The 25,086-nt window shown below is 41.0% G+C and overlaps 3 protein-coding genes across 5 annotated transcripts; 1 reads left to right on the top strand and 2 right to left on the bottom strand.

Annotated features, from left to right (window-relative positions):
• Positions 1-1,622: 1,622 nt before the first annotated feature.
• LOC133473254 (gastrula zinc finger protein XlCGF7.1-like) lies at positions 1,623-8,844 on the bottom strand. Of its 2 annotated transcripts, XM_061764852.1 has the most exons (3): positions 8,727-8,844; positions 7,957-8,054; positions 1,623-2,899 (listed from the first exon to the last, which is right to left on the bottom strand). In XM_061764852.1, exon 3 carries the CDS (start codon positions 2,817-2,819, stop codon positions 1,833-1,835), a length of 987 nt encoding a protein of 328 aa, XP_061620836.1. In that variant the 5' UTR covers positions 2,820-2,899; positions 7,957-8,054; positions 8,727-8,844; the 3' UTR covers positions 1,623-1,832. The 2 variants fall into 2 exon arrangements, with proteins under 2 accessions (XP_061620836.1, XP_061620828.1); XM_061764844.1 differs by lacking the exon at positions 8,727-8,844 and having other exon boundaries at positions 7,957-8,648.
• Positions 8,845-9,451: 607 nt separating this feature from the next.
• Positions 9,452-13,094, top strand: LOC133473234 (oocyte zinc finger protein XlCOF6.1-like). Its single transcript, XM_061764812.1, has 2 exons — positions 9,452-9,821; positions 11,546-13,094. Exons 1-2 carry the CDS (start codon positions 9,701-9,703, stop codon positions 12,661-12,663), a joined length of 1,239 nt encoding a protein of 412 aa, XP_061620796.1. The 5' UTR covers positions 9,452-9,700; the 3' UTR covers positions 12,664-13,094.
• A 5,703-nt stretch (positions 13,095-18,797) lies between these two features.
• On the bottom strand, positions 18,798-24,604 carry LOC133473174 (zinc finger and SCAN domain-containing protein 2-like). 2 transcript variants are annotated; one of them, XM_061764759.1, is made up of 3 exons: positions 24,302-24,604; positions 22,040-22,237; positions 18,798-19,810 (listed from the first exon to the last, which is right to left on the bottom strand). In XM_061764759.1, the coding sequence occupies exons 1-3, from the start codon at positions 24,594-24,596 to the stop codon at positions 18,915-18,917; spliced, it is 1,389 nt and encodes a 462-aa protein (XP_061620743.1). In that variant the 5' UTR covers positions 24,597-24,604; the 3' UTR covers positions 18,798-18,914. The 2 variants fall into 2 exon arrangements, with proteins under 2 accessions (XP_061620743.1, XP_061620744.1); XM_061764760.1 differs by lacking the exon at positions 24,302-24,604 and adding an exon at positions 22,989-23,695.
• Positions 24,605-25,086: the final 482 nt, after the last annotated feature.

Raw genomic sequence — 25,086 nt, 5'->3', positions numbered from 1 at the left:
GTAGGCTGTTGCGGTCTGTTTAAAAAAAAAAAAAAGATTGCTGCATTTTATTAAAACGAGAGGGTTTTGTAAACAAATGCGTTATGTTTTTGGTTTTTGTTGTTGTTGTTTTGTTTGTTGAAAAGTTACCTACATTTATACGAAAAATTCACTCCCTCCGTGAGTGACGGATCCAGTACCGCCATTCTACTTCTTCTTCTTCCCTGAAGACGCAATGCATTATGGTATATCACGTCTCGGTGAGTGACCATCGGTTGGTCACTTATTTTGCTATGGTGTGGGAAATTTTGAGTGCACTACATAGGGCACTGAATTTGATCACTAAGCATACCACTACAAAATGGCGTAAACACTATATAGTACACTGTATGGTGGTTCGTGAATGACATTGGACACAGCCAACACAACAATTTTTCTCCAAATTCCAATACAGTAAAGCCCCACTAGTCGACGGGGAAAGGGATTGAACCCTAGCTGCAAATAATGGGAAAACAATGAATTTATGCCCCCCTTAAAATATGTATAATAGCCTATCTTGATATTTTAAAAATCCAAATATACCATAAATTATGACACCAAAACACTTTCAAACTCAAACTAAAAAATAAAAATAAAAAAATAAAAAAGCACAGCAAGTGCATGTGTACATTCTGCGAACACTCTCGTAGCGTCTGCTAACAACCAACAGTCGAGACTTAAAGATGGTTCCTACACACCAATTATTACTGTACTATTAGCCAGGGGGGCGGCAGGGTCGCCAACTGGTTAGCACATCCACCTCATAGTTCTGAGGTCATTGGTTCAAATCATTGGCTCAGGCCTTCTTGTGTGGAGTTTGCATGTTCTCCCTATGCCTGCATGGCTTGTGTCTGGGTAGGCCCACTCCTGTTTCCTCGCGCATTCCAAAAACATGCGTGGTTGGTTATTTGAAAACTGTTAAATTGTCTGTAGGTGTGAAGGTGAGTGTTAATGGTTGTTAATGTTCACCATCCAACCTGACAGAACTGGAGAGGATCTGCAAGGAGGAATGGCAGAGGATCCCAAAATCCAGGTGTGAAAAACCTGTTGCATCATTCTCAAAAAAGACTCATAGCTCAAAAGGGTGCTTCTACTAAATACTGAGCAAAGGGTCTGAATAATTCTGGCTGTTTGATATTTCAGTTTTTCTTTTTTAATAAATCTGCAAGAATTTCAACAATTCTGTTTTTTTCTGTCAATTTGGGGTGCTGTGTGTACAATAATGAGGAAAAATGAACTAAAAATGATTTTAGCAAATGGCTGCAATATAAAGAAAGAAACAAATTTAAGGGGGTCTGAATACTTTCCATACCCACTGTGTACTGCAGTCCACCCTCATAGATCTCTCAATAGGGTTGAGGTCACAGGATGATGGAGGCCACACCATGAATCTTTCTCCTTTTACACTGGGTTACAAATGAATAGGCACCAACTGTGTTTTTTCATTTTCCTAAGTAGTCAATGTGATTTATAATGTATAATATTGATAACTGACTGTTAGCTTCTATAAAAATTTAAACTTTGTGAAACAAAGTCATCACAATAACAACAGCATTTTTACAGTGTTCCAAATTATTGGGCACAGAAGTTCAAAAACAAAGAACTATGAAAAGAGTTTGAGTTTTTATTTCATTACATGAAGTTCATTTAAAAGTTCACACTTATATAGTGCCTTTTAAGGGACCCAAGAATGGGTTAGAGTTATCACTGTACGACGATTTAAAAAACAAAAATTTATTCAGGGTCACAAATGCACTTTTACAACCTAGAAACTCAAAGTCCCAAGTTTCCAGTATATTTTAAGTCCTGGAGCTTCATTTACTGCTGCTCTTCTCACCAGGACACTTGTGTTTCGTAACCAGATACTTTTGAGAGAAGCTTTTATCACACACACTGCAACTGAATGGTTTCTCACCAGTGTGCGTTCTCATGTGTTTAACCAAATTTGAACGTTCACTGAAACTTAAGGTGCACACTGAGCAGGCAAAAGGTTTCTCTCCAGTGTGTGTTCTTGTGTGTATGTTTAAATGGGCCTTACGAGCAAATCTTTTATTGCAAACTGAACATGAAAAAGGTTTCTCTCCGGTGTGTTTTCTTGTGTGTATGTTTAAATGTGCCTTACGGGCGAATTGTTTGCCACACTCTGAACAGTCAAAAGGTTTCTCTCCAGTATGTGTACTGGTGTGTGTTCTTAAATGTCCCTTTATAGAGAATCTTTTACCACAAAATAAACAGGCATAAGGTTTCTCCCCAGTGTGTGTTCTCATGTGTTTACCTAAATTTGAACGTTCACTGAAACTTAAGCTGCAGATTGAACAGACAAAAGCTTTCTCCCCAGTGTGTGTTCTTGTGTGTGCTATTAAATGTGCCTTCTGAGTGAATATTTTACCACAAAGTGAGCAGGAAAAAGGTTTCTCTCCCGTGTGTATTCTCATGTGCACTTTTAAACCCCACTTTGAACCATATGTTTTCCCACACTGCGAGCACTTCCATTGCATGTCATCACCTTCAGGGTGTTCATCATCAGTGTCGGGAAAGTTTGACGTGATGTCGGCACTGTCGGCTCGTGGAGCTAAGAGGCTGTCTGCTTGTGATCGTCCACAGGGGTCTCCATCACCTTCTTCTTTATCATCTTCACCCTTCACAATAATTGTCAATGGAAAGTTGTCGATATCTTCCTCCTCCTCCTCTTCTTTAATGTGGAGGGGCACTGGCTCCTCTTCCTCTTTAATGTGGGGCAGCTCTGTCTCCTTCACCTCCACTTTAATTAAGGGTAGCTCTAATTCATCTTCATTTCTCATGTGATAGGGCTCTGGCTCCTCCCGCTCCACCCTGGAGTTCCACTCCTGCTGCTCAGGACGAAGATCTTCTCCATTGACATCTGCAGGACATAAGAAGACAAACACACATAGTTTGGTAAAGTCAAGCTTTGCTCAGTCAAGTCGTATGTTGTGACTTTGATGTTGTGTATTATCGTTTATATCGTTTTTGGCAATGTTTATCAGCAACATGTACAATTATTAGTTTGACAATCATATTTAGGTTTCTGTCAAAGTTCCTTTTCTAAAATCCCCCTACTTGGTTTTGTGGGTTTTCTCCGGGTACTCCTGCCTCCAACCCTCATCATTACCGTGAGTTTGGTTTGAGTGAATGCCTTACTGAGTAGGTTGCAGAGCACTATCCATTTCATTGTCAAAAGAGTACATCTGTGCTGCGAGTTGTCACACTTTCACCGGTGAAAATGTTGAATTCGTAGACATGAATAGGTGCAAATGTCAGGTGAAGTCAATGGGTCGCAGGCTTGATGCAGTTATTGCAAGTAAGGGTTATGCCACCAAATATTAAATGTTATTCACTTTTAGTTAATTTAATAATGACTGTTCAAATACCTCTGCTCACTTGAAAAGTGGGTGGCTTCAAACAAAAGGTGCTCTGTCCTGAGTTGTTTAACACATCTCGATGTAAATACCATGAAATGAAAGCTGGAATTCTGAAATGTTGTCTCATATTCATCTTTTGATCTGAAACACAAATGTCTTCAGTATACAACAAAAACAAAGGAATTGACCTTGCCGTTCCAATACATTTGGAGGGGACTGTATAACAGCTTTAACTCTTCTGAAAAGGCTTTCCACAAGGTTCAGGAGTGTGTTTAAGGAATTTTTGACCATTCTTCCTGAAGCGCATTTGTGAGGTGATGCAGTGATGTTTGAATGAGAAGGCCTGGCTCTCAGTGTGTACTCTAATTCATCCCAAAAAGTGTTCTATCAGGGTGGCGTCAGGACTCTGTGCACGCCAGTCAAGGTCATCCACATCAAACTCACTCGTCCCTATCCATGTTGAGGCGCAAAACAAATCTAAAATAATATACTGGCATTCACAGATGAATGTCAGATTGAACAGTTATCAAACCAATCATGTATCCTACTCACATTCTATGGCCATACTGTATAGTATCCGTCCATTTCACACACCACGGACTTGCGCTAACATCCGTGCTAATTTTGAACATCGCAATTTTTTTTTTGCTAATGAAGGTTTTGTATGTTGATGCAGAGCATATTACAAAAAAAATGCAATGATTGTCGACCGGTCAGAAAAGTCACAATCGCACTTTAACGGCTTTTGATTTAATAGTGGCCATCCCTCATGGGCACGCCCCAGTAAGAAAAGACAAAGATGAATTCCACAGGATTGCAAATGACTGAGCATGTTCATTCATCTGAAATCATATTCTACATTTTATTTAATTATGATAGACACTGCTGCTCATACTGGGATCAGGCTAATTCATAGGTGGGCGAGGCCAAACGCCACTCGCTCTGTTCTTTAATTTGGGCATTTACATTGTAAAGAGTCCTGTGATATTTGTTGCATTAATTTAGCTATTCTTCCTAAAATGGAGTAATTAAATGTATTTTTTGTTGTTTTGGTTTATTTTGTATTCATTGCTCTCATTTAAAAAATGGCTGCTTGGTTGAATATTAATACAATAAAATACATATAGAGTTAACAATGTTTTATTTAATTTAAATAATTGGTGCATTACCTGTAATTTATTTATAAATAATGAAAATGAAAGATGAGAATTAATTATTTTATGAGTACAATAAACTATTTTGCATGCATTTATTCATTTGATTTGCTTTTTATTTATGTATCTATTAAAATAATTGCTCATTGCTTATCTTATTGATAACAAAATAAATTGCGGAAGTTACTGTCAAAAGGGTTTTGGAAAAAAATATCTCAACGTAAGTATTTATTAACTATGACAATTTGAAATTTTGGTACAGATTAAAAAAAATTACGGAAGTTGGGAAAGATGATTCGCTTTCGCAGGCCACATAAAATGATCTGGTGGGCCGGACAAGGCCCCCGGGCCTTGTGTTTGACACCTACGGCTTAAAGGGACACTGTTGGAATGACTCTTGCAACAACGGTAGCCGTCATATATCAAAAACCCTTGAAGATTCTCACTTGTGAAGAGGCTCATGATTTCATAAACAAAACTGTGTCACTATACTGTTTATGAAATCGATATTTATGTCATTCGATACTTCATGGAGTGTTCACTCAGATGACGATAAAGATATAAGAAGATTTTAAAAAAGGTTTATCAGTTTGAACATTAAATATTTTGTCTTTGTAATGTATTCCACTGAATATAGGCTCAAAAAGATTTGGATAAATGCAGAGGGTTGTGTCAGGAAGGTCATCCGTCTTAAAAATAGTGTCAAATCGAGTGATGAGGCTGAAACTTTAAATTGAGGGTGAAAAAAAATAATTTGTAAAATGTAATTAGTCGCTATGCCCCACAGGTAGGATGTGACCGAGAGGTGAAAGAGAAATTCTGGAAGGAGCTAGACAAAGTAGTTCTGAACATCCCAGACAGAGAGAGTCGTGATTCATGCAGATTGCAATGGACATGTTGGTGAAGGAACCAGGGGTGATGAAGAAGTGATGGGTAGGTTTGGCATCCAGGAAAGGAACCTCGAGGGACAGATGGTGGTAGACTTTGCAAAAACGATGGAAATGACTGGAGTGAACACTTTCTTCCAGAAGAGGCAGGACCATAGGGTGACCTACAAGACCGGAGGTAGAAGCACGCATTACATTTTGTGCGGACGATGTAATCTGAAGGAGGGGAGAGTGTGGATAGACAGCATAGGATGGTGGTATGTAAGATGACTCTGGTGGTGGGGATGAATATTAAGAAGACAAAGGCTGAGCAGAGAACCATGTGGTGGAAGCTGAGAATGGAAGAGTGTTGTGCGGCTTTTCGAGAAGAGGTGAGACAGGCTTTCGGTAGACAGGAGGAACTTCCAGGAGACTGGACCACTACAGCCAAGATGATCAGAGAGACAGACAGGAGATTAGTTGGTCTATCTTCTGGCAGGAAAGGGGAGAAGGCGACTTGGTGGTGGAACCTCAAAGTACAGGAAATCATACAAGAAAAGAGGCTAATAATAAGAATAGCTAATAAGAAGTGGGACACTGAAAGGATTGAGAAGAGGAGAAAGGAATACATGGAGATGTGACGTAGGGCAAAGGTAGAGGTGGCAAAGGCCAAATGAGGCATATGATGACATTTATGTCAGGTTGGACACTAAAGAAGGAGGAAAAAGTACAGGTCTGTACAGGTTGGCCAGAGAGAGGGAAAGAAATTGGAAAGATGTGCAGCAGGTTAGGGTGATTAAGGATAGAGATGGAAATGTGTTGACTGGTGCCAGTAGTGTGCTGGACAGATGGAAAGATTACTTTGAGGAGTTGATGAATGAGGAAAATGAGATGGAAGGAAGAGTAGAAGAGGCAAGTGTGGTCGACCAGAAAGAAAGCAGTGATTATTAAGGGGGATGATAGAAAGTCACTAAAGAGGATGAAAAATGGAAAGCTCGTAGGTCCTGATGACATGCCTGTGGAGGTATGGAAGCATCTAGGAGAGGTGGCCTTAGAGTTTTTGACCAATTTGTTCAACAGAATGCTAGCGGGGGAGAAGATGCCTGAGGAATGGAGGAAAAGTGTGCTGGTGCCAATTTTTAAGAACAAGGGTGATGTGCAGAACTGAGGGAACTATAGAGGAATAAAGTTGATGACCCTCATAATGGAGTGGAGGACAGAGGAACCTCTTAAAGAAGTTACAGGTCTGTGAAAGCCAGAAATCTTGTTTGTAGGTGACCAAATACTTATTTTCCACCATAATTTGCTAATAAATTCTTTAAAAATCAGACAATCTGATTTTCTGGATTTCTTTTCCTAATTTTTTTTCTCTCTGTGAGGTATAACTTTGGTGAAAATTACAGGTCTCTCTCATCTTTTTAAGTGGGAGAACTTGCACAATTGGTGGCTGACCAAATACTTTTTTGCCCCACTATACATGATGAAACTGATTTGTCTCGAATGCCAATCAACCGCCAAAACTTTATGCAATTGCAAATGTGTCTTAAAATTTGTGTATGAACTCATTTACATAAATACAACTAATTACGTAAACTGTACATGAAATTCACATTTTAAATAACAGAAGTAGTCGTAAGTGCCATTTCGTGTACTTTCATGTTTGTCACCAAGTTGACCACTAGGTGTCCCCATTTTATCTTTTCACATGCCTATTTCAGTAGGAAGTGCTCTTTAGAGGTTGTGTAGACTGAGGGAGCGCATACAGTTTTTCATCCACTATTTGGACACAGTTTTGAATGCCATGCGGCACTTGGAAGAGCACTGAGGGTGAGAAATAAAGACATAAAAGTAAGGACGATCAGGGACTTGTTTCACGAAATCGAGCAAGCGCGTCAAACATTGCCTGTCTACTAAAACCCTCAGTGGCTTCAAGTTGGACTTAGCCGTTACAGTCGTATCATTAGGATTGTCCTATGGTGCATACAGCATAAAAACGTTTTTATTTTTTCAAAAATGCTTTGTTTTTTATTGCTGGCCGCACGCTGTCCAAAATAGGTGTTGGCTTCAAGTTTTAAAAAAGATGAAATATCCACAGATATTTTGAAAGTATTTCAATTCAGCTAGTGTTGAGTACATGCAACAAGACTAATAGAGCTAAGTAGAGATAACGTTACATGAATCAATGTAAATTATTAATTTGTTTTATGTTGAGCAAAGACGTTTTACAGTGTCGGGAGTGAGACGCTGTGTGGTGTGTTATATGAGAAGCAGAATTGAATTCTATGTCGGGCTTGTAAGATTCGTCTGCCTTGCCGAGTTGGAGATCCGACTGCAGGATCATCTTTATTGGCCGAGTATGTTAAAAACACGTCACGTACAGCACACGGTTTGTAAGTTGGGATTGGTGACGCCTTATAGTGCCCGGTTGTTCGACTTCACACATGAGAATTAAGAAATAAACACAGGGATGTGGTGAATAATTGTAGTTACTAAATCAATTTTAATCACCAAACAATAGAGGGTAAGACGTGAACAAACCTGCATTGTGCAACACGGCTTGAGGCTTCTTGAAAGGTTGACGTTGTCGCTCGTTCTCCTCTTTAGTTCGCGAAGGCTCCTTGTAAATGTCTTTCACCCTTTTCGCACACATTTTCACACAATGGTCACAACACTTTGCACTCACTCTTGATCTCCGATGTGTTGACAGCTTTCCTCAAACCTTGTTGGCAGCTAGCAAGCTAAGCTAAGAGAAGATTCTCGTGCACCGACACGAGTTTATCTAGAAACGAATATGTAATTAAAGCTCTATTGCACAAGTCAAATAGTATTGGGACAAACTATGTTGAAGCTTTCGTACGTCCAGTACTAATTCAGGAAACAAATACTTAGGGAAGTGCGTGTGGTGAAGCAAAACGTAAACGGATGTCGAATGCGGAAGTGGAACGGAAACACCACTTGGACAAACTACAATACGTGCTACGGTCGCGAACATGCGAATCGACATTAATAGATTTCAATTTTTTTAATAAAAATGTGTGAAAAAGTAATGCCCCCACCTCCTTGTTAAATCATGAATGAACTGTGGCTAATTATATTTTTGGGAAACATGAGTTGATTTTCACTGACCACACTCAAGTCGGATTACCTCCAGACCTGTTCAATCAAGAAATTACTTAAATAGAACATGTTTGACAAAATGAAGTCAGCCAAAAGGGGGGAGGCGCTGGAATGTGAAAAAGTAATGGTTTCCCTTGTTAAATCATGAATTAACTGTGGCTAATCACGTTTTTTGTTTCTTTTTCACTGACCGCAACCAAGCCCGATTACCTCCAGACCTGTTCAACCAAAAAAAAAATCACTTATAAAGGACCTGTTTGACAAAATGAAGTTGGCCAAAAGAGTCCTGAGAACTGAGGCAGACGTCCTAACCAGTCGTCCACCGTGCCGCCATATATATATAGAGAGAGAGAGAGAGAGAGAGAGAGAGAGAGAGAGAGAGAGAGAGAAAGAGAAGAGAGAGAGAGAGAGAAATAGTGAGAGAGAGAGAAAGAGAGAGAGCGAACGCGCGCGAGAGAGAGAATGGGAGTTTAGGAAGAACCCGGAAGTCCGGCACACCAAACATAACGTGTTGAACACATTAATCGACCCTAAGTTCCGCGGGGGGAGTTATGTCAAACCACCACCACAAATACGTTGTTGTTTTTGAAGTCCATTTATAGTGACTGGGTGAATGAGGGGTATTACTGTGTACTTTGTTTTTAAGTTAGAGGCACGCCCCAAATCATGAATGGTATCACTCTTTACATTTATTATTGTGGTCTAAGTGAAAAGGAGACATTGTTTTATAACGTTTTCGTAAAAAGGTTTATTGCAGTGGTAAAAATGTGGTGTTGCAGATAACCGCAATATCGTTTGAATGTTGTCCAGTTTGTACAGCTACTGCGTTTTCGAAAACTTTGGGTATGCACTTTTTCTCCGACATCGCCGCGACGAATTTCGTCCTTTCGCCTTTGCCGTACTGTTATTGTGTTAGCTGAATAAAGTTTTACCCCCAGTCTTCCACAGCACGTTGCGTTTTGTGGTAACCACTTGAGCCTCCTTCCAAATTCTTCTTGAATTTGTACTGAATGCAGTCAAGCCTCGACACAGACCGTCTCCATCACTACTTTCCTGGAGTAAAACATCATTAATGAAAGCTTCTCCAGTTAGCTTAGCTTAGCTGAATAGAAAGCGACGCATTTATTAGCAACTCTCAAGTGTTGTGATAATTTTTTTTGGGAAAATGTGTGCAAAAAGTGTGAAAGAAGAGTACGAGGTGGAACTTTCTCAAATCAAAGACGAGAACGAAAGTCAACTACTCGACGCTCTTTTCATGAAGCCTCCACTTTTGTTACACAATGCAGGTTTGTTCCCTTCTAACGCTCACTTGTTTAGTTACTACTTTCTAATTTTATAAAAAATATATATTCCTGTTTTTATTTAATAACGGAATTATCATCCATCCTTAATCCTCATTATTTAATAATGGAATCCCCTCCCATCACCCGGGCACATTGTTACACCATGACATTTTCACTCGCCATTTTGTTTGTTTGTTTTACATATCATGGCCGACGTTGAAATTATCGTTGATATAACATTAAAAAATTAACTTTCAGATGTTTAAATACAACTAGGTCACAATTTACACTTATGGCCAGATATGCAACATTTTAAAACAAAATTATGTATGACAATACAATTGTCACAATTTTTCAATATTTGAATTCAACTGTTCCATGGCACGTCCATGTTGCCACTGAGAACATCCGTAGCTGTTTGTCTGTTAGTGAGAAGTCTGGCATTTTATGCTTTTCACCGAGGGCTGCCAAGATTATTCGACTAGTCACGATTACGTCGGTGATCAAAATCGTCACCAATATATTAGTCGATGTCGTTGTTTATTTTTTGAAGCTGCGTTTTTTTTTTTTTTCCAAAAGCGCTTGGATGTCAAGGGGAAGGGAGTTCCAGCGGCAATGGTGACAAGGTTAGCATCAGCAGAGCGGAGGTGGCGAGTGGGGGAATGGGGATTGAGGAGGTTAGTCAGGTATGAGGGGAATGCAGCCCTATGGGGCGCACATGCCAGTGCAAACTGTAGGCCGGTCCCAAGCCCTGATAAATGCAGAGGGTTGCGTCAGGAAGGGCATCCGGCTTAAAACTTTGCCAAACAAATATGAGCGTTCATCCTAAGAATTCCATACCGGATCGGTCGTGACCCGGGTTAACAACGTCCGCCACCGGCGCCGTCAACCTGCAGGGCGCCGTTGGAAATACAGATACTGTGGGTCGAAGTCGAAGAAGAAGAGGTGGAAAGCGGGTTCTTCGGCAGAAAGAGAAGAGGAAAGCACAGAGCCTAGAACTGAATGTGCGTTTGGGCAGTTCAATAATTAGAAATACAAAATCAGCATTAAAAACAATTGCTGTTTTTCATTGTAATGCAAAAAAAAAGTTAAAACCCAGAGCTATACAGTAAACCTGGATTCCCAGGAGTCCACATAGTCATGAGGGGACACACCATCAGATCCACAGAGTCCGAATTCTGTGGTGTTAATAATGCTATATTAAATATAAATGACACGCAGAGAACACCCGCAGCAGGCAATGTATTTCTACACAATATTTTGGTGGACGATGCACACAGATAAGGCAAGCTACTGTCTGCGCTCCATGCACTTCTTTGCCAAATCTGGCTCAGTCCCAAACCCCCTCAAACTAGCTGCAGTCACGCCAATTCTAAAATTAAAAACAAACAAAACTGAACTCAACCTCAACATCATTAACAGTTTCCGTGCCATCTATAGCCTCCTCTTTCTATCAAACATAGTAGTACCACCCAGCTCATACCCTACCTCACTTAATGATATGTATGAGAAATTTCAATCTCGATTTAGAACATAAAAACGCGGGGGAAAAAGCTCTTCTTCAAGTCACAAATTAAATTTTTTTGGAACATAAATATGATTCTTGAACCCCATAATTATACGTTCTTAATAAACACGATCAATAACACAACATAAAAGTCACAACATGAGACTTGACTAAGCCAAGCTTGACTGAAGTTTTTTTTTTCCTTCTTTGTGTCCTGCAGATGTCAGTGAAGATCTTCATGCTGAGCAGCATGAGTGGAACTCCAGTGCTGAACAGCGGGAGCTAGAGCACTCTCACATTAAAGAAGAAGAAGAGCCAAAAAAAACCCACGTAAAAGCAGAAGAGGACAAGCCAGGGGTCCCCTTTGTTAAAGAAGAGGAGGTTGATATAATTAAGTTTCCCTTGATTGTTGTGAAGAGTGAAGATGATGATGAAGGTGATGGAGAACACTGCGGAGGGTCACAAGCAGACTGCCTCATAGCTCCACTATCAGACAGTGACGACTTAACATCACACTCTGATGACACTGGTGATCAACATTCTGAAGGTGATATGATATGTCACACTGACGACACACACTGGAAATGCTCGCAGTGTGGGAACACATTTAGTTCAAAGTGGGATTTCAAAGTTCACATAAGAAGTCATGAAGAAGAAAAACCTTTCAGCTGTTCAGACTGTGGGAAAAGATTTACCCGAAAGGGACATTTGAACATACACACAAGATCACACACTGGAGAGAAACCTTTTTGCTGCTCAGTTTGTGGGCTTCGAGTAACTCAAAAGTTTAGTTTAACAAATCACATGAGAACGCACACAGGAGAGAAGCCTTTTGTCTGCTCAGTTTGTGGTAGCAGATTTTCTATAAAGGGCCATTTACAAATACACACAAGAACACACACTGGAGAAAAACCTTTTGCCTGCTTAGTGTGCGGTAAAACATTTTCTGTAAAGGGATATTTAAGAAGACACACAAGAACACACACTGGGGAGAAACCTTTTTCCTGCTTAGTGTGTGGTCTTAAAGTAACACAAAAGTTTATTTTAACAAATCACATGAGAACGCACACCGGAGAAAAACCTTTTGCCTGCTCAGTTTGCAGTAAAAGATTTGCTCGTCAAGCACATTTAAACTTACACACAAGAACACACACTGGAGAAAAACCCTTTGCCTGCTCAATCTGCACCTTACACTTCAGTGAACGTTCAAAATTGATTCAACACATGAGAACACACACTGGTGAGAAACCGTTCAGTTGCAGTGTGTGTGATGTAAGATTCTGTCATCAGTATCAGGTTAAGAGACATAAGTGTGCTGGTGAGAAGAGGAGCAGGTAAAAAAAAAGCTACAGAACGCACGGTTGACTATCTCAGAAAATGAACAAAAACAGCTCATGCATAATCATGTCGAACACAGAAAAATTCAGTGTGGCCAACATTATCCCCTGACCTCAACCGTATTGATAACCTGCAGCGCATCTTGAAATGAAAGGTGTATAGAGTAAATGCCAATATACCTGCAAACAACTACATTGGTAGGCAATTCTTACATAATAATTTGGTACACTATTCTGAGTAACTTTGTATGTTTTGTATGTATGTTTTTTTTTTTTTTTTAATGAAATAGCATTGACTTCGTGGTTGTTTTGTTCAACAAAATCCTGAATGTTCGAGAACAATTTTTAAAAATTTATTCGCTGTAAATCACAGTCTAACCTAGAAAATGAACAAAAACAGCTCGTCTAATAAAAAGACATCTTTACACCAGGTCCTACATGTGCCCAAGCATGTTTGTTTGTATACACAACACGCCACACTTCTCAGAAACGTCTTCATCTCTTATTTGCAAGAACATCTCAGATACTCGACCTTGTTACAGCCCATGAAATTATTATTCAAAAATCAAAGTCAGGATAATGTTAATGTTTGTCCTCTGTGGCTCTACAAATGATTTCTGTACAACAGGAATGTGTAGAGGTTAAAGGCCAGCAATTTAAGCACATAAGAAATGTGTTCTTTATGGTTGTTTGTGTATAATTGTAATTGACCCACTGTATTCTCCGAGCAAACCCCCTGCTACTACAGAAATACCTCTGGGTTGTGTGAAAATTGAGGCGGCCCCTCTGGCTCCTCCTAATGATTAGAGCAGTGGTGCGGTAAGACCAATAATGAACATATATTCTTCATAAATATCCTTTAAAAACATATTGCATGCATGTCATATTTTTAAACGTAACTACAAAATACATAGCTGGATGTACAAAAATGAATATTACTGTTGTAGTACAATCATTTTGCCAATTGGTGGTGGTGTTCCTCCATACGATCACTTGAATGACTGAACTTTTTTTTTTAATTTTCCGGTCTTCATTACGTTGTTGTTGCTGTGCACTTGAAGTAAAGCTTTCTTGGCACATTTAATAACTACTCTATAGCAAGCAAGTACTCTGACACAGAAATATTTATTTTACTGGCTCCCTTGCCAATTTGTCCCTGATTTTCCACAGTCTAGCCGCATCAGAGCTGTTTCTCGCGGGTCGCGGGTGTACTGGCGCCTATCTCAGCGGACTTCGGGCGGACCCTTCCTCTTGCCCAAAGATAGCTGGGATAGGCTCCGGCTATCTAGTGAGGAGAAGCAGTACGGAAAATACACTGTAGATGGATGGGTACGGGGGCCTTATGCTGGTAACCCGACTACGTCACTGGCCAGCTCAATTTATAGGCTACAGTGGAGAAAGGATAACTAATGCCGGACACCCATGGACGTCACTGGACGCCGTATTAGCCACGCCCAGAAAATCTGGAAAACCCAAAAGATGGAAATGGTGAAAACTGTATAACGCTACATCTCCACAATTCAGTACTACACAATTCTCAGTGTTTGCACGTTTTCAGCAATTATTTTCAAACATGTCTAATGTATATGGAAACAAATCTCTGAATTCACCTTCCAACATCTTTAATTCCACTTGAAGCATAAAATGGACGTGTTGTGATTGTAATTAGTCAGACAGGGAGACGAGTAATTTATGACACTCGTTATCTTTAATTGATGTCACAGTGGAATGTCAAAATCGAATGGCAATTGTCCGATTTCACCCAACATTTTCTCTCCTCACTTCTCACGTACATAGCAAAGACAGCAAATCGGACAAAAAAAACAACAAAAAAGACATTAAACTTGAATTTGAAGGGACTGGAACTTAAAGATTAAATGTAAAGATGAGGCGCAAAGTAGAAAACAGCATACAGGAAATAAGAGGTAGGAAGGCGGAAATAGTCCTGAGTGTGAGCAGGCTGGAAATAGAATGGAAGGAGTAAATGTGCATTCTTGTGCTTATAGGCACATATTTCTTTATTTCGTTCACATTCACTGCAAATTTTTCATATGAAGATTACATGAATGAACCCCGCAAACTCTAATTATGGTATTTCAATTTCAGTGATTATTCCCAATTCCCATGCGGCCACTGTTACAAGACTGCAAAAAGCCCTAACACAGAGTTCAAATGACAATCAAGGTTTTGGCCAGCAGGGTTTGCATATGAAGCCTCGAGAAAACTTCAAGTCTTCAAACGGATTCACCTGCATGGAATCAGATTTGTGACAAAAAGATTCACACAAAACGTTTTAAATCGCAAACGTGCTTTTTTGTTGTTGATGTTCGCGATGACGACTTTTGCGTTTTTTTTTTTTCGCTTACGTCTCCCTTTTTTTTCGCGTACGCTTCCGTGTTTGTGTGTGTGACTTTTGGCACAAACCTCTCGGGTGGGTGGGCTTTATGAGAAATCCATCCTCATTGGCTAATTCGGTTTGAGTGACAGCTAATGCCCCCAGATGTGATGTTTTTTTCCCCCTCCCGCGTCACACTGAGCAGCAGAGGCAAGGTTAAGAATGCAAGATGAAATTTTAGATCACCTTAAGGAAGTGTAAGTATCTATCGTATATGTTGTCAATGCTGTACTAGGAAGAAGTGATGTTGTAACATTATGCTAGTAAAATGTTAGAAGTGCACAACCACAGTTTATCAACAATTCAATACCGTTAGCTATATTGCTAACGTTAGCGACCATACTGACTCGTCCGTACTGTTTGCTATATGGCCACTGACCACATTTCTTTATCATCTTCTGATGATTACATTACTAAATAAAATTCAACACTTCACTCACTCTGACATCTCTCCCTGCATGTCAGCATGTGTGTGATCTTGTTCCCTGGGTCGTGTGTGACAAAAATATCCAGCAGCCTGTGGGTGGAATTTCCCCTTGAGGCAACATAATGAGTATCGTAAATTAAATGTATTCTTAAACCAATATCCGTACAGTGAGATTTGCGGTAATATATAGTTCCCGGATGTTCAACTACACTGTTCTTATGAAATGTGTTATGCTCATTCAAATCCCTCAAGTGAAATTCAACTTACACACTGCTTTATTGTGCACGCCACATGGAAAACCAGATCAAACTCATGTAGAGGCATGCAAGGAGAGTTTCAGTTAAAGATGCGTGCACCGCTTAAACTGGGGGTCGGGGAGGTGCCTTGCTCGAGGACACCTCGACAATAACCAGCAAGCAGACGAGCATCTCTCCAACCTCTGCTAGTTGCCCACTCGAACCTCCGGCTCCAAAGCCCTTTAAAGTCCTTACAGATGAGCATGGTCAGGATTCCATTAATGACAAACACAGGACTATCGTTTAAAAAAAAAAAAAAAGTAGTTAATAAACAAGTGAGAGTCAGAAGTGAACACACCTGCTCCGTCTGAGTCAACTTGAGGCCTCTTGATAACAGCGTCCAGTATTCGATGACGTTGCTTGTTCTCCTCACGAAGCTCCTCCTCGTCCTCTTCTTTCACACGTTCTGCACACATTGTCACACGATAACCACAATTCTTGACACTTTAATAAAGTTGACCTCTGCTTTAGCGATGTGTCTTTGTTCGTTAGCTTGCAAGCTAAACTAAGCCAGCTGGGGAAGATTCAAAGTGCACCAAGACACGAAGATTTGATTTATAATGTTCTACTCCGGCAAAACCGTTATGGAGGTATTGTCCTGGTTTCAGCCCGTTCAGTACTATTTCCAAATGAATAATTTGGTGCAACTTGCACCAAAGACAGGCTCGTTGAAATGGCGTCACCGATGATGTTTGACGACTCGTTCATTGTACAGGGACAGTACAGTGAAATTTTCTGTAGAATAGATACCTAAAAAAAAAAAAAGCAAAGCGCACACAATACACAAAATATATAACATATTGATATGAAAAAGGTAGACATTTAAGTGACATTAGGTGAATGAAATAGCTAAAGTTTCGGCTGTTGAGTTGTATTGCACTGTTGATACAGAGAATGTTTGTTTTGTTGCTGCTACATATTGCACATACAGTATGTGACTGGTATTCACATGTTGTAAATGGGAAATGTTCAGGTTGCGGTGTGATTAAAAATCATCGAGGGAGGATGAGTCCAGCAGTGACACAGCTGTGTGGTAGAAGCTACCTGTATTATTGAGTCTAGTGGTGCATCACTTCACTTGCAGCACTCTGTAGTGCTTGCCAGAAGGTAAGCTGGTGAACAGGTGTTTTCAAGGGTGTGTGCTGTCCCTGATGATGGCTGTGGCTCTCCGGATGCAGCTTGTCTGGTAGATGTGGACCAGTCTGGGGATTGGGTATGCGATGAGCCTCTGTGCAGTTTTGATAAGACGTTCGAGAAACTTCTTATTCTCACCAGTGCAGCCAGGTAGAAGTTCATCAACTGCTGTTTTGGGAGCTGTGATTTCTCCTCAAGCATCTCAGGAAGTGGAACTTCTGGCGTCCTTTCTTAGCCATTGCTGTTGTATTGATGGACCACATCGCGTCATGGCTGAGGTGGACCCCCAGATATTTCAAGCTCTGCACAGCCTCTACTTTTACACCATCAATCTTGACAGGCTGTAGAGCAATGGCTTGTTCTTCCTGAGGTCGGGGATTATCTCTTTCATCTTCGCTGCATTCAGGATGAGGTTGTTATCTCGGCTCCACCTCTGCTCTATAGGCCGACTAACTGTTGCTGGTAATTCTTCCTACCACAATGGTTTTGTCAGAAAACAGCCCACTTTTGTGTTACATACAAGTTATTTTGTACCTTTTATTTTCTTGAATGAGGGAGAGTTGATGAACTCCTCTGTTGACCACAAAGTTTTGTTTTTTTGCCAATTCCCTGGCCAGAATCAATCAAAAGCTATTCTCTTTCTAAATAATACCTAACCATAGGGTAAAATGAAAATACTCATCAATGTGCATTGGCGTTTTCTTGCTGTATTTGTCATGGTCTGTGTTTTGGTTTGGGTTGTGTTTAGTTTTGTTCCATGTTTTCCTGTGTTCCATGTTTGTCGTGTCCACCTGTTCTCGTCTACTTTGTGTCGACCAATCAGCTCTCTCCAGCCACTCGTGTCTTGTCCAGGTGTTCCTCGTTGTCTCGTCAATTTGTTTGTATTTAGTTCCCTGGTTTCTTTCAGTCCTGGTCGGTTCATTCTGTCACGTACGTGGTTAGGGCAAAGGCGAGGAACGCAAGGCAAGAACATGGTGGACCCAATTGCAGTGAAGCAGGGAGGCAAGGCAGGAGTGCGGGAATCTCAAAATAATAATATTTAATCACAATGATTAAATCAACTGGTGACTAAACAACTGGCAACTATGACATGGCAAGACGTGTGACAACGACAATGAACCGACCAGGACTGAAAGAAACCAGGGAACTAAATACAAACAAATTGACGAGACAACGAGGAACACCTGGACAAGACACGAGTGGCTGGAGAGAGCTGATTGGTCGACACAAAGTAGACGAGAACAGGTGGACCCAACAACCTAATGAGCACACGACAAACATGGAACACAGGAAAACATGGAACAAAACTAAACACAACCCAAACCAAAACACAGACCATGACAGTATTAGTATGCAGTATGTTAGCATAACAACAGTTAGCATTTGAGCTAATCCATTAAAAGTTTCTGCAGGAATTTTATTAATGTAGCTCTGATATTGTAATATCCCTTACTCTGAGTGTGGGCCGTTAAGGGTGAGCACGTTGATTGGCGTTTGTGACGTCAGCAAAAATGAAAGCTCACAAGAACATTTTGGCTTGAACATTGGCTTAAGTTAAGTTAGTGAGCCTGTGTGTGGAGTGCTCGGTCGGGCATGAGTTGTAGCCGATAGCAGCTCTTGTAAGAATGAGCATTTTGTTACTGCTCGAAGTAATAAAGCGACTATAGTGAATCAGCGGCAGCGTGATCCTTGACCATATACGAGGGCATTACAATATTAACGTCAGCTCTTTCTTTAAACATATGTAGCTTTGTTGTAAATTCTCATTTATACCCTTATTATTAGATCAGCACAACAGCAACATCAATGTTATAAGAGGTGAAAGTTGAAAACACTAACAATTATTGATGCAACGGGAAAAAAATTTTAGACTTTGTGAAGAATCCGTTTGACTTGCATTTTAATCAGAATCACAAATAGACTTTCCCATTTTACCAGCAACTCAAATGTTCTGATGTTGATAGTCCAAGTTTCTTCAGGGTTAACTTACTTTTGAAGCTTCATTTATTGATTCTCTTCTCACCAGCACACTTGTGTTTGTTCATCTGATACTTATAAGTGAATTGTTTATCACACGCACTGCAACTAAATGGTTTCTCACCAGTGTGACTTCTTATGTGTGTTGTCAAATTGCTACTTTGTGTGAATCTTTTTCCACAAACTGAGCAGGAAAAAGGTTTCTCCCCAGTGTGTGTTTTCATGTGCTGAGCCAATGCTGAACGTACACTGAAACTTAAGGTGCAGTCTGAACAGGCAAAAGGTTTCTCCCCAGTGTGTGTTCTTGTGTGTGTTATTAAATTACAACGCTTACTGAAACTTAAAGGGCAAAATGAGCAGGCAAAACGTTTACCCCCAATATGTATATTTAAATCTGCCTTCTGACTGAATCTTTTACCACAATCTGAGCACCTGTAAGGTTTCTCTCCAGTGTGTGTTCTCATGTGTCTTTTCAACGATGACTTATTGAAAAATGTTTTGTCACATTGAGAACATTTCACACGTTTGTTGTCAGTGTGACATGTCATGTCATCTTTAGAGTGTTCATCATCAGTGTCAGAAGAGCGTGACATTATGTTGTCACAATCTGAAAGTGGCGCTAAGAGGGCGTTTGCTTGTGATCCTCTCCAGTGGTCTCCATCAGCTTCTGTTGTCATGTGTTGACTTGAACTGCTGCTCAGAGGCTCCGTCCCTCTGTTCTCTTCACTCTGACCTTTGACTTCCTCATCTTGAATTTTTACAGGGACAAGAGTCAATAACAACTTCATGTCCTCTTCCTGTTCTTCCAATTTAATGTGGGGGAGCTCTGGTTTCTCTTTGTCTTTCATGTGTTGGGGCTCCTGCTGCTCCACCCTGAAGTTCCAGTCCTGCTGTACAAAATGAAAATCTTCACTGACATCTGTAGGACCCAAGAAGACAAACACACATGGTAAGGAAAGGTCAAGTGTTACTCAATCAATTCACACGTTGTGACATTAAACATTTTTTTAAATTATACTAATTATAATCCATCCATCACCCAAGAGGAAACTCAACTTCTGCTGTGTATTTTGTGTTGCACACCACACAGTGATCACTGACATGCAGGAAAGCAAGGAGAGATTCAAGGCTCTATTTTCATAGACAGCGCACAAATCCCGGCGGATCCTGATTTTCCTGCCAGCACATGGCTCGCTGTGTGTTTGCTAATTTGGCAGATGGGTCTCTGCTAAGCTGGGCATGCCGGCACAGCAAGGAAGTGTTGTTGGAGATGCGCCTGGCAACGGTAGCAGAAAGTCGATCTAAACTTAAGCGTGCTCAGACCACATCCTAGTGACGCGCAGGGTAGATCGCTGTTCAAACATGATTTCGGTGAATTTGATCGCGGCGCAGGCAGATACCAAGCTCCGCAGACGTGTGGTGGATGTCAGATGTATTTCATTCATAAATGCGTAAAAGCATGCATTAAACCCTCTGAATCATTGTAGAAATCTAAATATTGAACACATTGTTCTTATTGTCGTCATTATAGTTTTTAGATCAGCCTCCTCAAATATGCGATTTTGATGTCTGGATCGATCAGGTGCTACATTACAATACAACCCGCAGAGTCAGTTCATTCTTTGTAGCTTGCTGTGTTCTACAGCAGTGGTCCCCAACCCCCGGTTCGTGAGGCATTTGTTACCGGTCCGCATAGAAAGAATGACCAATTTATATAATTTCTGTTGTATTGCCTTTCGCTTGTCAAATGTATTTTATTTTGAAAATTGACCGGATCTCCGCCACAACAGCTGTGCGTCTCAATTGACACGTCAAGACTGCACAGAATGCTGCAACAGTTACGTTTCCGCCCCCAGCCGACTCAATAACGGCGGCCAAGCTCAAAGAGCCAATCATTTCATAAACTGATTCAGTTATTACGTTCACTGAAAACATTCGTTCTTTTGAACGAAACATTTGTGAACGAAACAACACTTGACTCCGCTTGTCGGTGATCCGTAACTAAAAATAAGGCCGTACGACCTCAAGGAAAAATAAAGCTGCTGTTAATAGAAAATACTACTTAAAATACTCAACTCAACAAATAACTCACACACAGAGTCCGCTGTGCATAATACTGTATGTGACGACAAGCTAGCCAACGACACGTGGAGACCAAGCACCCCGGACTAAAAGATAAGTCGGAGGCTCTTTTTTTTTGCAAATCACTTGTAGTAATAACTCTGTATTAATCACTGCCATTAATGGCTGTTGAATTCCAATATCTATGTTAACATGGAGGACTGGCAGTGAATGAATTAAAGGGGACGTATTTGGCCAAACCAACTTTTTCTAGTATTTGGGATGTAATATTGTCTCTATGATGCCTCAGTAAACGTGTGAAATAAGAATTAAAATCGTCCACGCATTGCTGAGTTCCAGATGTTTTTCTGCCGAGAGGCCTGAACTCTTTCGAATCTTCGCTAGTGACGCAGATCTCCGCCTTCCCTTTCGGCTCCCGAGCCAGCGCGGTCAACATAACAAACGTGTGCTCTCACAAGTGGGACTTCTACACGGAGGCAAGCAATCAGAGGAAAGGGGGTGGTCTTAGCCAAATATGGACAAAGCGGATACAAACCTGGGTCAAACAGAAGTCAGAGGGGCCTTTCCTGGACACTTGTATGACAAAACCAAGGTTGTTTTTTTTTTTGTTTTTTTCAATGAAATTGACACTTTTATACAAAGTCCATGTTAGCGAGTCACTCAATGGAGGTCTAAATAGCCATGGGACCTTTTAGTAGGACTGCTGATATGTCTTAAATGCAGCTTACATTTTCTTTGAAATTGTCAGCTTTCCTATTTTATTATTTGGCCTTTACCGCTTTTGAAAGCAGCTCTTCAAACACGTTTTTTTTTTTCTCCCCATTTCTACTAGCTAGTGACCATACTTCACCATATCACGTGACTGAGAGTATATTTTACTAGAGCTACAGGTGGATGTGCCTCATTTCCAAAGTAAAACATATCAGAATCTGATGGTCAATAAAATACTTTTTGTTCTACGTTTCTGTGCGGCCCGGTACTAAATATCCTACGGACCGTAACCGGTCCGTGGCCCGGTGGATGGGGACCCCTGCTCTATCAAACCCTAATCCCATTAAATAATCACCTCCTTTGTCATCATCTTCACTCTTCACAATCACAACAATCAATGGAAACTTGGCAATATCAGTCTCCTGCTCCTCCTGTTTAATGGCCAGGGTCTCTGGTGCGTCTTCCACTTCATTGTGAGGGGGCTCTGGCCCCTGCCGCTCCACCCCGAAGCTCCATTCCTGCTGCTCAGGATGAAGATATTTTGTACTGATGTCTGTAGGACACAAGAAGACAAAGACACTTTGTTTGGCAACGTCAAGCTTTGCTCACTCAAATCTCAGGTTGTGACTTTGATGTTTTTATACGTTTTTGGTAATGTTTATCAAGAACATGTAGAATTAAGAGGTACAAGAATCACTTACTTTCGAAGGCACTTGAGAAATTCAGTATGCAATCAATTTTCAGGATGTCAAATACTTGCAAGAAAAAATGTGAACTCTTAGTAATGACATGAAAGTTCTGCACAAATTGGTCAGAAAATGGGATCTGATCTGCAGCTAGTGCTCAATTAAGACCACGGTCAATTATATATTTTCATGTTTTTATTGTTCACACCATGTGAACATTCACAATACAGGGTGGAAAAAAAGTCTGTGCACCCAGAGACTAATCCTTTCTCCAAGAGCTCATTGGAGTCAGAAGTCAACCTGGACTCCAATCAATATGAAGACAATTGTGTGCCATTTGAAGGTTAACAGAAGATGGGTGATGCAACATGACAATAACCCAAAGGACAGAGGTAAATTCACATATTGGCTTCATTGACCAATTTCAGTGAGAACCCCCATAGCAATGTACTCTTCAAAATTAATGGGTGCTCGGTGACATCATCCGATGTAATGTTCGATTTAAGATCAATTAAACAATCAGAAATGTTGGTAAATAACCATTAAAAAAACATTTACTATAGTGACGTACCGATTAAAGTATATATCGATCTGTGTGGGAGTAAGATATGAACAAACCTGCATTGTGTAAGACATTTTGAGACTTCTTGAAAACAGCGTCCAGTTCCTCGTCGTACCCTTCTTTCACAAGCTTTGCACACATTTTCACGCGGTAATCACAAAACTTGACACTCGCATTTGATCTCCGCTCAGTGATGTGTTGCAAACGAGACTCTTTGTTAGCAGCTAGCAAGCTAACCTATCCGAAAAGCTTCAACGTGCACTGAGACAAGATCATCTAGACTCGAGTACTTGTTACTTAGTTTATTTGGTCCAGTAAATTATTGTGTCGAAGCTTAACTGCGTTCAATACTGAGTTAGCATAATTAGTTAGTGAAGCACGTGTGATTACGTAAAACGTACACGGAATAAAAAAAAGAGTAAGTTATACGGAAAAGCCACTTGGACAAACATGTACCTTTCCATAGATATATTTATATAGGCGAAAACGACATTCCCATTTAGAGTTAGGAGGGTCAAAGTCGTCAGCGCATGAGTGTGGAAGCAAGAAAACGGAAGACCAACGATGCAGTTACATTTTCCAAGCTAAACATATTTTGGGGGCTTAAAAAGGTTACTTATTGATATCACACGCTTAGACGCTGACAAAAAAGTAAACCTCGTGTAAACCGGTTTCAATTTAATTTCAATGTCCATGCATTGGCTTTGATGGGAACATCGACCTCCCCAATATGGACGCCACGTAGGCACGTCGGTGAGCCGGGCTGCTGCAGCGCGCTGGCATATCTATTGCTCATATCTATGTGGCGTGCATATGCCGTTTTTTTAAAATAATCTTGATTTAACAGTATATCAAAAATAACATTATTATAATATACCTGTAACAGGAAGGGTAAATATAGCATAAACAATTAAAGGGACGAATACACAGAAACAAAAAGAAACATGAGTAATGGAACAATAAATCCGGGGTTGACCAGAAAATCCTGTCGGGAAATGTCTCACCATCAATTCATAGCATCAAACTCAAGCGCTCTTGGATTATACAGCGGGACAACGAGTCCACCGCTGAATGAACCCCCCCCCCCCAGTGTGCAAATGGAGCAGATAAATACTGGCCACTCTGGCATGAGGGGCCAGTATTGGTCAACAACAGATATGCAAATAGTGAAGCGTGGCGAGACTACTACAGTGAGTGCACGAGTAATATATAATTGGCCCCACAGAAATGTGACAACGAATTCAAGTCAAAAAATTGCCAGCATGGTGTAATGGAATTGTCGGTTAGGTGTTTAAGAAGTTGATCGCAAGAGGGAAGAAGCTGTTGGAATGTCTACTAGTTCTAGTTTGCATTGATCGGTAGTGCCTACCTGAGGGAAGGAGCTGGAAGAACTGTTGAGCGTGATGCGGAGGCTCAGAGAGGATTTTGCACCCTCTTGTCTTAGTTCTGGCAGCGTGCAAGTCCTCATGGGTCGGCAGGGGGGTACCGACAATCCTTTCAGAAGTTTTGATTGTCCGTTGCAGTTGGAGTTTGTCCTTTTTTGTAGCAGCACCAAACCAGACTGTGATGGAAGAACACAGGACTGATTCGATGACCGCTGTGTAGAACTGTCTCAGCAGCTCCGGTGGCAGGCCGTGCTTTCTCAGAAGCCGCAGGAAGTACATCCTCTGCTGGGCCTTTTTGAGGACGGAGTTGATGTTGGTCGCCCACTTCAGGTCCTGAGAGACTGTAATTCCCAGGAACTTGAAGGTCTCAACGGTTGACACAAGGCAGCTGGACAATGTGAGGGGCAGCTGTGGCGAAGGATGCCTCCTGAAGTCCACGATCATCTCTACAGTCTTGAGCGTGTTCAGCTCCAGGTTGTGTCGGCCGCACCACAGCTCCAGCCGCTCCGCTTCCTGTCGATATGCAGACTCGTCACCGTCCTTGATGAGGCCGATGACAGTGGTGTCATCTGCAAACTTCAGGAGTTTGACAGCCGGGTGCGCTGAGGGGCAGTCGTTTGTGTAGAGAGAGAAGAGCAGCGGAGAGAGGACAAAACCTTGCGGCGCCCCAGTGCTGATGCTGCGTGTGGATGAGGTGGTCTCTCCCAGCCTCACCTGCTGTGTCCTGCCCGTCAGGAAGCTGTAAATCCACTGGCAGATGGCAGGTGAG

Source organism: Phyllopteryx taeniolatus, chromosome 2 (assembly GCF_024500385.1).
Source record: "Phyllopteryx taeniolatus isolate TA_2022b chromosome 2, UOR_Ptae_1.2, whole genome shotgun sequence".
NCBI classification, from domain to species: domain Eukaryota; kingdom Metazoa; phylum Chordata; class Actinopteri; order Syngnathiformes; family Syngnathidae; genus Phyllopteryx; species Phyllopteryx taeniolatus.
Note: the sequence above shows the minus strand (reverse complement) of the source record. Positions and strands in the feature narration are given on the sequence as shown.